This window comes from Desmodus rotundus, chromosome 4, assembly GCF_022682495.2.
Source record: "Desmodus rotundus isolate HL8 chromosome 4, HLdesRot8A.1, whole genome shotgun sequence".
Lineage (NCBI taxonomy): Eukaryota > Metazoa > Chordata > Mammalia > Chiroptera > Phyllostomidae > Desmodus > Desmodus rotundus.
This window is the reverse complement of record NC_071390.1, coordinates 100,618,978-100,631,641: the sequence shown is the minus strand read 5'-3', so window position 1 is coordinate 100,631,641 and position 12,664 is coordinate 100,618,978. Positions and strand designations below refer to the sequence as shown.

General features: G+C 41.4%; 1 protein-coding gene across 5 annotated transcripts in view; it reads left to right on the top strand.

The window, feature by feature from the left end:
* The window catches only part of LEF1 (lymphoid enhancer binding factor 1), a 114,974-nt gene that overhangs the window by 70,847 nt on the left and 31,463 nt on the right, over nt 1-12,664 (top strand). For all 5 annotated transcript variants that reach the window (XM_053923171.1, XM_053923169.1, XM_053923170.1 and 2 more), the window contains one exon: nt 9,647-9,779. In XM_053923171.1, coding sequence (XP_053779146.1) covers nt 9,647-9,779 — 133 coding nt within the window. The remainder of the gene's footprint in view (nt 1-9,646; nt 9,780-12,664) is intronic.

Genomic DNA, 12,664 nt, shown 5'->3' with positions numbered 1-12,664 from the left:
TCAAAACGAGCACCATTGCTGGCTCTAAGATTCTGTGTGTTTGTGTGTTTCCTTCTTCTTTACTTCCCATCCCTCCTCCCGACAGGGAAGCAGGGAGAGTTCCGCAGTAACTGCGGGTCACGGCTGAAGAAATGGAAAAGGGCAATCTCTAAAACAAAGCTAAGGGTCGAAATAAATTTATTTTGAGGAAAATTTTTTTAAATTTTTGGCTTTCTCTCCAACATTAACAACCAACAGGTCAGATTTTGGCCAATAACATTTGCCTTTTAAGAAAAGTTTTAGAAAAAGTATTATTTTATATTTAATTGCAACTCTTTTATTGCAAGGTTACTTACCAGGTTATGTGAGTGGCCCCCACCTGATAACCAGCAAGGAAATGGGGACAGATCACCAGGGGCTGAATTGTAGTAACAACCAAAGTGAGCTTGCAGAGCCTCCAGCAGGGGCCCAACCGACCAATACCTTGTGATTCCCCGAGCAGAGCACCCACTCCCACCATGCTGCAATCCTGCCTGTGGAATCTGTGAGATAATTAAGCTGTGAATAAGTTTGTGGTAATTTTTTATGCAGCAATGGAAAATACAAGGATCAGTCCCTGTTTTTCTTATTAAGGCATGAATTCTTTCTTGAAAGGAATCGGCTTCTTAGTGTTGAAAGCCTCATTCAGGCAGTTAGTCATAAGAAATAGGTATTGAATATCTCCGTTTTGCCCAGACCTGCCCCAGATGCTGGGGATGGTTACGAAGTCACAGCCTCTGTCTGGTGCGAGTAAACAGAGGCACAACAGACAGTAGCAGCACAGTGTGGTCAATGCAGAAAGAGTCACGTGTGAGGGGTTGTAAGTACAGAGCAGATGATGAGTGATTGGACAGGAGGGAGTGAAGAAGGCTTCTTAGCGCCAAAGGGTGCAGATCTACATTCATAGCTATTGTATGTCAAGATCTTTTTGAAGACAATAACTCAAAATCTAATAAAAGGACACAAGTCCAGGGTTCTATACTGAATTAAAGGAGTTTCAAAAATTTAAATATTATTTAAATTATTTTTTGTTTGCTTTTCAGATTCCTCTTTTTTTAATGATTTTATTTATGTATTTTTAGAGAGTGGGAGGGGAGGAAGAAAGAGAGGGAGAGAAACACCAATTTGGCAATGTATGGTTGCCTCTCGTGTGCCCCCTACTGGGGAGCTGGCCTGCAACCCAGGCACGTGCCCTGACCAGGAATGGAACTGGCGACCCTTCAGTTTGCAGGCCGGCACTCAATCCACTGAGCCATACCAGCCAGGACAGCTTTTCAGATTCCTCTTGATTTGACATTTAGAATACTAGGAAATAAGAGGGGGGAAATGATAGCTTGGTACATTACATAAACTTTTCATCTTTGTAATCCATAATCAGTTCTTCTCTGAATTCCACATGACTTTTCCATATTACTTTTCACTTTATTAGCTTGGATCACCCATCAATAACTACTTCTGTTCCATTACTTTACTGTAGGCATCTGTTCTTAAAAGTAGGGTCTGTGGACCCCTGGGGCTCCCCGAAGTAGGAGGTGCGTGAGGTCACACCCCTCTCGTGGTAACACCAACGCAGTATGTGCTTCTTCCCCGTGCTGACATTTGCAGTGAGGGTGCAGACACAAGGACGGGCAGCGGTGCTGGTGCCTTGGCACCAGGGAACTGCGAGCAGTCATTGAACCAGCACCACAGCACCCGCCCGGGAAAGGTGACGCCAGTGTCACTTTAGAATGTCCTCGGTGAAGCAGGAAAAATGATTAACATTGTTGAATCTTGGCCTTTGAATGCATACCTAACAAACTGTAGTTTCTTCTGACTTTGGTATTTGGCAGATATTTTCTCACAAATGAGCAGAGTCTCTCTTCAATGAAAACAAGTGACAGCATTTGTGGCCAGTGATAAAGTGTGAGCTTTCAAGCAAAAATTAGAATTTTAGAGATTTGTGTCCATTGCTATGGGCTTGATAGCTTCTTAAATTCTTAGAGCTTTTCTGAGATTGCTGATGATAGGAACACAGGTGATTTTTATAATGTGTAATGAAATACGGCAGCTCAGGGAGCCCGTACTTCCAGATGACTAAGGCAGAGTGTTACTCAGTGATACATGGGTAAATTCATGGTGTGAGGCAGTGGACGTTAATGTACGAGTAGGAAGAGAATATTAATATGGCTTTTGATTCTGCATTGCAATCTGATAAAAACCTACCATTTGCTGAGTTTTGGCATAATATCAAAGAAGAGGATTCACAATTATCTGGGGGGAAAAAAAGCTGTTAAAATAATCCTTTCCTTTCCAATAATTTATCTTTGTGAGGTCAGATTTTCTTCATATACTTCAACCAAATAATATCAAGAAGGAGACTTGAATGTGAAAGCAGATAAGAGAACCCTGTTGTCTTCATTAAACCATATGCTAAAAAGATTCATCAGCCCTGGCTGGTGTAGCTCAGTGGATTGAGCACTGGCCTGAGAACCAAAGGGTCTCCAGTTCGATTCCCAGTCAGGGCACGTGCTTGGGTTATAGGCCAGGTCCCCAGTGTGGGGCATGTAAGAGGCAACCACACATTGATGTTTCTCTCCTCTCTCTCTCTCCCTTTCCCCCCTCTACAAATAAGCAAATAAAAATCTTTAAAAAAAAAAGATTCATGAGAACTGTAAAACAAATTGCCACTCTTCTCATTTAATGCTTTTGTTTAAAAAAAAAATGGTAATTACTCATAGAAATATTTTTATGTTAACATGCTGGGGTTTGTAAATTTTAAATGAGCTAGTAAATACTTTTAAATTTCTCATTTTAGTCTCTAATATTATAAGTATTTATAAATAAACCAACACAAACAAAAGATCATCGAGATCTCAATGATTTTTAAGAGTGTTAAGGTGCCCTGAGAATCAAAAGTTTGAGAACTGCTGCTGTAAGAGATTTTTCAAATGGAGAAACATAGATTGTACTGTCTATTAAATTATAATCTAATAGGAGAAGTAAAGCAAGCACATATAAAAGCTATGTGTATGTGAATGCATAGCAAGTTCTAAACCAGAATGTTCTGCATGGTTAAGGCTTCAAGCCGTAGGTGCCACTTACGATGAATCCTGAAGGGTGGGAGGGATTTCTACAAGCAGTGACAAGAGGAAGCTGTTGAGATCACAGACACTTTCGACTAGAAGTAAAAAATGTTGGCAGAATAGGGAAGGGAGAGTCTGGTGGGGAATTCACCTGAAAGAAAGCATAGTTCTAAATTCTAAAACTTACTCCATTTTAGAGATTGGGGGAGCAAAGTAATTTATTTATTGGCCCTCTTTTTTGTCTTTCTTTTATCCATTCCACAAATATTTATCGAGCATATATTATGTGCCAGGACCTGAGTTAGAGGTTTTGTTTGCATCGCTCATTAGTCCTCACCTTATCCCTGTGAGATATTTTTTCACCCATTTCATGTATGAGGAAACTGAGATTCTGAAAATTAAGTGAATTACCTAGGCTTAGAAAGTAAGTGGCATTTAAATGTTTGGGATTTGAACTCTCTGCCTCCAGTGCCCATGTACTTAAGTTTTAAACTATGTTATCACTCAACCTCTTCCACTTGGCAATCAGAAGATGCCAGAACTGTCTCTTTTAATTCTGTGGAAAACAAGCTGTAGAGTCCAGTGCCACCAACTTGAGTCAAATCCTGCCGCTGCTACTTAACATCCTGTGCAATCTTGTATAAATTCCTTACCGTCTCAGAACCTTGGTTTTCTTCTCTATAACAGAGAAGTCTAACACCTAACTTGGGGGGTGATTTCAGGAGAAAATGAGGCATTGTATGGAAAGCATCACTTTGTAGAGATCTGGGAAAATCATGGGTGGTCCACACCTCTTCTTTCTAGCAGCTCTTCCAGCAGTCTGTTTGTAGTCCTGCTAATGACATCAGTTTTCCCCAAGTGGTCGATTGTTCTGTCCCGGTGCTGCCTGGCCACTGAGCCCATGGCGGGATACACTAGCCTGGTGGGGTGATTCGGACAGAAGCGGAGAAAGATGCTGAGTGGTGAACAGTGTGGGGTAGGAAGAGCAGGGACTTAGTATCGAATAATGCCAGCACAAGTCCTGTCGACTAATTATTACAGAGTTGTGTGTCCAGAAGGACTCAGCCTTCCCACCTATAAATAGAGTGATACTGCCCACTTATGTGGACCAGTGCCAGAGAATGTTAAGGCACGGCCATAACCATAGGCACTTACTGGGTGTCCGATTCATATTAATTCCTTTCCCTGTGACATGTGCCTTCCCCTCTTAGGAAAACATCCCAGGTGTCCAATGATGGGACACCTTTGCCTCCAGAGTTGGGCTCATGGACCATTTGTCCCTTACAACTTCACCAGTGAGCTCCTGCGCAGGAAAGCCTGCAGAGCCTGGGGCCTCATCATGGTCTGCACAGAGCGACTGCATCACAAGCAGTAGCACTCTCCGATTTGAAAGCCACATCAGACCTGAATCAGGTGTTTAGCTTTGGTGGGTCTTAGGAAAGGTGTTCAATACTAAATGTCGCTTTTGAGGTTTGGTTGATGCAAGGACCTTTGTTCCCTTTTGGAGCAAATCAAATCTGCTTCTCTTTGTGGGAAGGCTTAAGATGCTCAGACTCTCATAGGAGGAGGGAAGGCACATGATGACATTACATGGCTTCTATTGTACTTCATGAGTACCAGACTTCCAAAGAGGTCGATAAAAAGTTAAATGCCACCGTAACAATTGAAGCCAGATGAAATCTCTCGGCTAAGTTGGTAGAGTGCTAAAATTTCCCTGGATTCAGCAATTACCAGGAGGATTATTGATAAAATGCACAGCCAATTGATAATGGAACTCAGGTCCTTTCTGCACAGTTGAATCCTGTGCTGTGGGTCAAGTTGAAATCCAGAGATGTGCAGGATGGGGACCAGCTACCAGGCCAGCAGGTTTCTCCCTCCACTTAGCACAACAGGCCCACACCTTAGCCAGGAGGGCGCTGAGCCTCTTTTTAGTCCTTCCCAGAAAGAACCACGTCCTCAGAGGCTGACAGCTTTCATGACAGCTTGAGTTACTGCCAGCGGGGCAGTGGGTCATTTCTGGGAAGACTGCTGTGAGGGGGACTCTCAGGATCCCCAAGAGGCACCTATTTTGTGTCAGCAGGAGGTACAGCTTTTTGGGAACTGTGATGCCACAGGGGTCCATACCTGCAGGGAGCAGCCTGGGTGGCAGCCACACAGGCTTCCGGGAGTGTTTGCCAGACACGGGGAGAAAGGTGGCAGTTGAGTCTCTGCAGGTCTAACTGCTCCCACTGGGGTGCCTCTTCATCTGAGATGGTTCCCGTGCTCAGGACAGAGACCACACAGCCATTCTGTGGATGTACATCCTGTGGGGTACGGCCCAGATGGTCGACGCAGTGTCCAAGGTTTTATGAACTTGGCTCTTCAGGGAGGCTGCGTGGTATGCTGGTAATGAATGTGGCCTCTAGAACCAGACCTCCTGTGTTTGAGTCCCAGCTTTGCCATTTACTCGCTCTACACCCTTGGGAAAGTTGTTTAACTTTTCCATGCCTTAGTTTACCTGCCTCAAAGGTACTCGAAAGTGCCTGGTAAGTATTAGTTGCTATAATAAGGATGTGCTTTGTGGGTAGGATGGCCTGATGGGAAGGGTTTCAAGTTTGAGAAAGGCTTGCAGGTTTCTTACTGAATGTGTGGGTGCTGAGTGTAGGTGGGACAGCTGTCTTCTAGAGCCCACCCTTGATATTTTACACCCCTTTCCCAGTAACCACTCTTTCCATCTTGGTGATTTTTCCTTTGCACACCTGACCGACCACCTGCCTGAGAGTACAGAATGTGCGGTATAGTTGGCATCCAAAGATCGGGGTCCGTGGCCTGACTCGGCCACTTACTGCCCTGTGAACTTAGACCTAAGTTCCTGCACCTCTTTAGCAACATTGGATTTTTCTGGATGACACAAGGCTCCTGGAAACCTCATAAAGGGGGAGTAGTTGTGCACGCTGTTACCCTGGGCAAATGAAACAAAAGACAAACATTGGGAATTCCTGGTGCTTCTCCACTGGAAGCTACAAAACTTGCCTGACTGTACGTATGAATGGAAAAGAATCAAAGCAATGTTTACTTTCTCCCACTTATAGGGAGACATGGAGGAGGGAAAAGCCCCAGAGTGGGAGTCTGCAGACTTGGGTTTTATTAAGTGAGGTCCTAGGTGCACAGAGCAGGAGCTAAAAAGATGGAATTTCTCTACTACTCGGTCCCCTGTTCTGAGTGACTCAGGGGTTTCCACCTGTGTTGTACTCACAGAGACCCTGTGCTACCGGAGCTGTGGGTGAGCAGCCCTGTGTTGTTGTAAGTTCTGAAAGTGGTAGTGGCTTCAGCTGTTCCCTGGTGACCTCTGATTCCTGTTTTAGAAAATAAGGATCTTAGACTATTTAATTTTAAACTGTTGGTTTCTTATATATATAGCATTAACGTGATACTAAGGCATGTAATTGGCTATAGACTGTCTCTCATGTCACCAGGTTTCTTTTATTAATAGTGTTCTGTGTCGTCCTCTCAGATTTTGCTTGTTGTTGTTTTGTATTAGCACAGTTGTTCCTTGTCTCCAATACCCCCACCCCCGTTTCTAGGCCCCTAGAAAGGAAGGTGCATGAGAATAGGGGCCTTTTCTGTGTCACCCATCAGTGCTAAGAGAGTGGTTGGCACATTTTAGGTGCGTAAATATACACATAAGCCCACATACACATGTGTAACCATATATTATAACATACTTACATAAATTTGTCTGTAAAGACTAGGTAGTCACTTGGTTATTCCTCCTCCCCCTCCTTTGCCCCACCCCAAGATCCACCACGTTGTTATTTGGAGATCTGAGGACTAGAATTAGAAATGGTTATATTGTCTGTCTTAAAACTTGCTCCAAGTGGCAATGCCTGGGTCTTGCCTTATATGCGCATTAGTGTCAAAGGACAGAACTTCATGTGGTCAGGGACAGCCCGCAGTGTAGGGCCGAGGACACTTGGCCATGATGGTGATGGGTGGTGTAGGTTGGTTCTGTTTCTATGCATAGAGGAGGTGGCGGGCAGGAGCCAAATATGAACCTTAGAATTACATTCACACATATTATTGAGATTTCATATTGCTTTTATTATTTGGCCACAAAAATGGACATAATCCTTGTTGGCTTTAACACACTACTAGTAGGCTATCCATCTTGCAAAATATAAGACAAGGCCAGAGCTTAAATTAAAATCCTTGGCTTCTTATCTCCTTTCCACAGGAAAGCAAATCTGTGTTGAAAACCGTAAAATTAAGAGGGGAGAGCAAGGATAGCATAATTTAGCAAAAATTCATGGCGCCAGATTCTGAGCTATATGACTGGAGGGATAGGTCAGACATTAAGAAGATGCTGCCTGCTAATGCAACTTCCTTAAGATGGTGCTCTGGAAATAAGAAAGGCAAGAAAATATTTTTTTTCAGAAAATTTCTGCAATGCTTATTCTTTATAACTGCCCTAAGAAGATATCTTTGTAGATTGTTTGGCAATTATACTTCTTACGAGACTTTTGAAATGAAAATCAAAGCTGTTACTCTAAAGTATAGTGGAAATATATTCATTTTAGCACTTTTGTTTCCATTTCAAAAATGGTTGATAACAATATCCTCCTTTCCCTGCACCCACCCTCCCACCAGCCCCTACCTCCCCCAGCATTCCAAATTCCTTGTATTTAAGAAGCTCATCTGTGTATCTGGCAGACTGCATCATTAACACTTGAAAAGCATTGAAACATTTTTTTAACCTTTTACACATTTATATGCATAGATGTCTGTGCTGAGGTATATAGAAAAAAGGCGTGTGGCTTTGATAATGGTGCTCTATTTAATAAATGCCAAGGGCGATACGAGCTACGCAAGTTCTGCCATTAGAGAGGAGCTGTAATTATAAAATAGGGAAAAATCTAGTATGGAAATTATATCATTGTCTAAAAAAGGGTGATTTTTTCCCCCTTACTTTTTTTTTCCCCCATGTTTCTTTTGGGTGGAGGTTGTAATGATAGAGTATAGAGAATTACTGTTACTGGCTGTCAAGAGAATAAGTGTTACTAGGATAATTGTTCCTAATTTCCTGCGGGTAGACCTCCTTGTTGGAGCCACATACCTCTTATACCTAATTTGTAAAGAACATCAAATACAAAATTACGTCTGTCACAGGTGCTGGCGCCACGCACCAGTGTTACGGGCCCTCACCGTTCAGACTCGGACCTGTATTGTAAGGGGTTTTTACTGTGCGCTGCAGTTTTCAGGCATTTCCCCACATTTTTAAATACAGATATTTGCTCCTGGAGAGAGAGATTTCCTATGCATTTTAGTCTGTAGTACGGTAAAAACCTCATTAATTCACACTATGGTGAAGGCGTGTCTGAAGTAGTGAATGAATGAATATTTGAAATTCATTATATCCTGTTCCTCTTAAATTCACAATTACTCATTACTGTAGTGTTTAGAAATGGAGATCTTCATGACACTGCTCTAATTAGTATATGTGTTTAAAACAAATATATTTTGCATGTACCTAATTGTACTGAGTTTACTTTCTTTTGCAGGGGAGGAGGTGCAGAGTTTTTCATAAAAAACTATGTCCTGAATTAGGTTAACCTGACTCTTGTCCATGTTACTGATTTGTTTAGTAATCACTTTCTTGGGGGTAGGGAGCAGGGAGATTCAACTTTAACCAGACAAAAGAATCCCAGATTTCAAATTGATGAAGTCCAAATAAATAACCTGTACCTTTAAAAGTATTGTTATATAGCTTTAGACTTCCAATTTAGATAAATTTACTTTTAAACAAATGTAAAATAAAATATGTTAAAATACATAATGTTAACAATTTAAAATGTTTTTATGAGCTGTATTTCATATTGTGCATTTAAACTCAAGATTGGAGATTCCCTTTTATCAATTAAGATTCCTTGAAACTAGATGAACTGGTCAAGGCCAAGCACAATGGATGGTCAGCTTTGATTCACAAAACTGTAAAACACTGAAAATACTCTATCACGGTTCTTAGAAATGAACAATTGGAGACGTGTGAGTTCTGTAAACTAAGGGGGTAGTAATACAGCAAATTTATATTTATTGGGTTTTTTAAAAATTTGCCCTTCAAATTGGCAACATTTATTCATTTGTTTGTTTATCGAATGACTTTTATTGAGTGCATTTTTATTGTCAGATGCATGTAATGAATAAAGAGCTTATCAAACATTCATAGCTTTTGCTCCAATAACTCTTTGTTGAACTCAACCTGAAGAGATAATTTAAAAGGGAATGTAAATATGTATATACAGAGATTCACGTCATATGGAATAATGGAAATCAACCTGAGTCTCCAAAGGGGAGTTGATTAAATAACGGACAGTCCTCTAATGGGCTATCCAAACACTCAAGGGGTTTTTAACAGGGACAGATTCTGAAGATCTAGACGAGTATCGCAGATGATTTCGGTCGTCCGGGTCTGGAGGAGATTCCTGGATTGTGCTGATGCGCAGCTACTGCAATTGTGTGGCTTTTTCTTCGGGAGAGGAGACAGGAGCTGGGCATCCATTATTAACTGTTGACCTGTGGTTACTTTGCAGTCAAATAAAGTGCCCGTGGTGCAGCCATCCCATGCGGTCCATCCTCTCACCCCCCTCATCACTTACAGCGACGAGCACTTTTCTCCAGGATCACACCCGCCACACATCCCATCAGATGTCAGTTCCAAACAAGGTGAGAGCCCTGCCCTCCCGGGCCTTTTCCAGTTAAGGAGGAGCCATGCCTCGTCAGTCTGAGGGACCTTACAGGTGCCTTCGCTCCATGTCCCTGAGTGGACTCGAATACATTTGTAGGAGACAAGAGTAATTTGATAGCAATTTTTTATAAGCCATAAGAATTGGTTGTTGCTTCTTTTATGTTTCAGGATTTAAAAAAAAAAAGACAAAAAATCTAGAAGGATTATTTTCAAAGTGACAGCTCTGAAATCTAGGGTCCACAATATAATCCAATTCATTATCATACAAATATACTGAAAATTCAATCCTCGGTGGCCCCTGTAGTTACTCATTTACTTCAGCATGTACTAGGTGTTGATGGTAGTGTTAAAAGAAATGTTGGAAAAGAGACAAAGTAGGAGATTTTTACTTTCAAATGTTACCTTTTTGACCATTTAGTGATTTATTTTGGTTTCAATTATATCCCTGTTAGCTTTTGTCCTCGTTTTGTCATCTACCAGCACCAACTTAGATGTAAGTGACAAAGTACAAAACCATAACATGAATCTGACTTCTCTACACCATTCGCAAGCTCTGCTTCTGTATCACTTACAGAAAAACACACAGCAGAGGGGTCTGAAAAGTCTGAACACCGAGGGGGTGGGGCCCTGGCTGTGGGACACAGGGTCAGGCCCTCCAAGCCTGCTGCTGCGGCGTGCTGAGAGCAAACCAGGACGGACTGATTCGCAGGGTGGCTTGTCTTCTCTCCATGTGCAGAATGCACTTGGACCTCAAGGGAATTCTTGGGAGTTCAAAATAAAAGATCCCATATACCTGAAACTAATGTAAGGTTGAATGCCAACTGTGCTTGAAAAGAGACAGAGAGAGAGAGAGAGAAATAAAAGATTGGATAAAACTAAGTGAAGGCAGAGAATAGACAGCACCTCACCATTTTGATCTGAAGTGGATAACAAAATTTATTAAGTTTGTAAAAAAGAGTAGCGTTCAGAGGCTGCGTGTTTTTAGTTGAAGACAAAACACCTTCATTTCCCTCCCTGGTTAACATATGAAACTTATTTGAGGACCTAGTTACTGTTGGACTTTGACTTGAGTGGAGCCCAAGTACCTTTACGTAGAAAAGGTAAGAATCACCTATGCAGAGGTTTCCAGATTTGCCTCTGTTTTAGTCCTCATTTCCAGTTCCTTACTTCCTTTACCAAGGACCTTTAAAGAATAAGAAACATCAAAGACAGCTCTGGGGATTTATGGTGAGAATGGGAACTAAGGCATTTTGGGAAGAAGGCCAAGTTCGAGAGAGAGGCCATGATTGCGACCTTGGTCCTGGTGAGTTTGAGATCTCGAGAGGGAAACACGAGGTGGGCGATTTAAACGCCCCAGTCCCAGAGATGCGCCTGAGCTAGAGATACCCACCTGGGAACTGCAGAGGTGCGGGCGACAGTTTAAAGTAGATGTAAAAACTCAGACAGGCTATTAACAAAAAGAACCCAACAGTATATTTTATTAAGTGTTTGACTATTTATTTATTTAAGTTACATGGTGCTTTCTCTTAGGCCCTGTTCTAAGCACTTCAAAATGAACTTATTTAAAAGAATAACATGTGTTGGTGTAGTAGTTTTTCTCTTAAGAATTCTAGGATGGTTCTGTTTTTTTAAAAAGACAAGTTTGTGACCAGCTAGCAGTTAATTTCTATTTTATCTTCCGTTTCCATCACTTCCTGCTCCCCTACCTTGTTTTGCCTTACCAGCTGTAATTATATCATTGCTTCTCAAAGCTTTTTTTTTTTTAATAAACTCTCCAGAATGTGAGACGGTCCAATGGGCATGACCAAAAGTTGTCTGTTCACAGTTGCTTTGAAGACTTTATTTCCTCCTAAAAGTTTGCGTTACTTTTGTGTCCTACTCCTCGTTCTCTTTGTGTAGCTTTGACGTGAGGCCTTTGGAGCTCCTTCTTGACCTGGCGTCACGCGTCTTGCCCCCACGTGTCTCGGGGTGTGCATGCTTTGCTTTGAGAAGAGCAAATTTACGTGGCTTCGAATTTATATTTTTCCATTTGAGTACATTCATCACCAAAAATAATAATAATAATAATAATAATAATAATAAAGTGGAAAAGCTTACTAGGTTTCTTGCTTTCACTCCTTTTCTCCTTCAGTCCTCCTTTCGGCTTCATCACGGAGCACAGCTAGTCAGAACACGGTGCTGAGGCCAGGCTCACCGATTTCCGCGGTCCCGGATGGCTGGTTAGCTTTATTTAAAATAAACAAAACAAAAGAGTGGCATGTTCATACTCTAATGCTAGATATAACCATCCAATAAATATAAACTGCCAGCAGAAATGATTTGCATTTGTAAGAACATAACTTTCGATTAATGTTCCATGAGGAAGCACATTAGTTTTTACCTTTCTTTCAGGGTGTCGGTGTAGGGGGGTGTGTAGGTGTAGAAAAAGAAAAGGAAGATAATACCAATCATTTCATTATGTCTGGCAAAAATAGAAAAGAGCTTTTAGGAAATACTGGGTTTATATACCTACTTATATCTTTGTACTCTTCCTTGTATCCTGATAAACATGAACAAAGACATCTCACTTATACTGTGTACCGAGCACTTTTCTGTATTACATATATTAATGCATTTATTCTTTACAATAACCCCATTCCATTTTTATTCTGATTTTATGGAATAATAACAACTTCCTCAAAGATAGGTAGTTGAGTGGCAAAACTGATATAACCATACAGTCTGACTCCAAAATCATTTTATCTTTATTTACCAGTTACTTATAAAAGCTTAAAAATTATTAAGGCTATGCCGTGTATAGCCTACGGCACATGGTAAGTGTTCGATAATTACCAGTTAAATGGGTGATGGTAAATGTATCTTT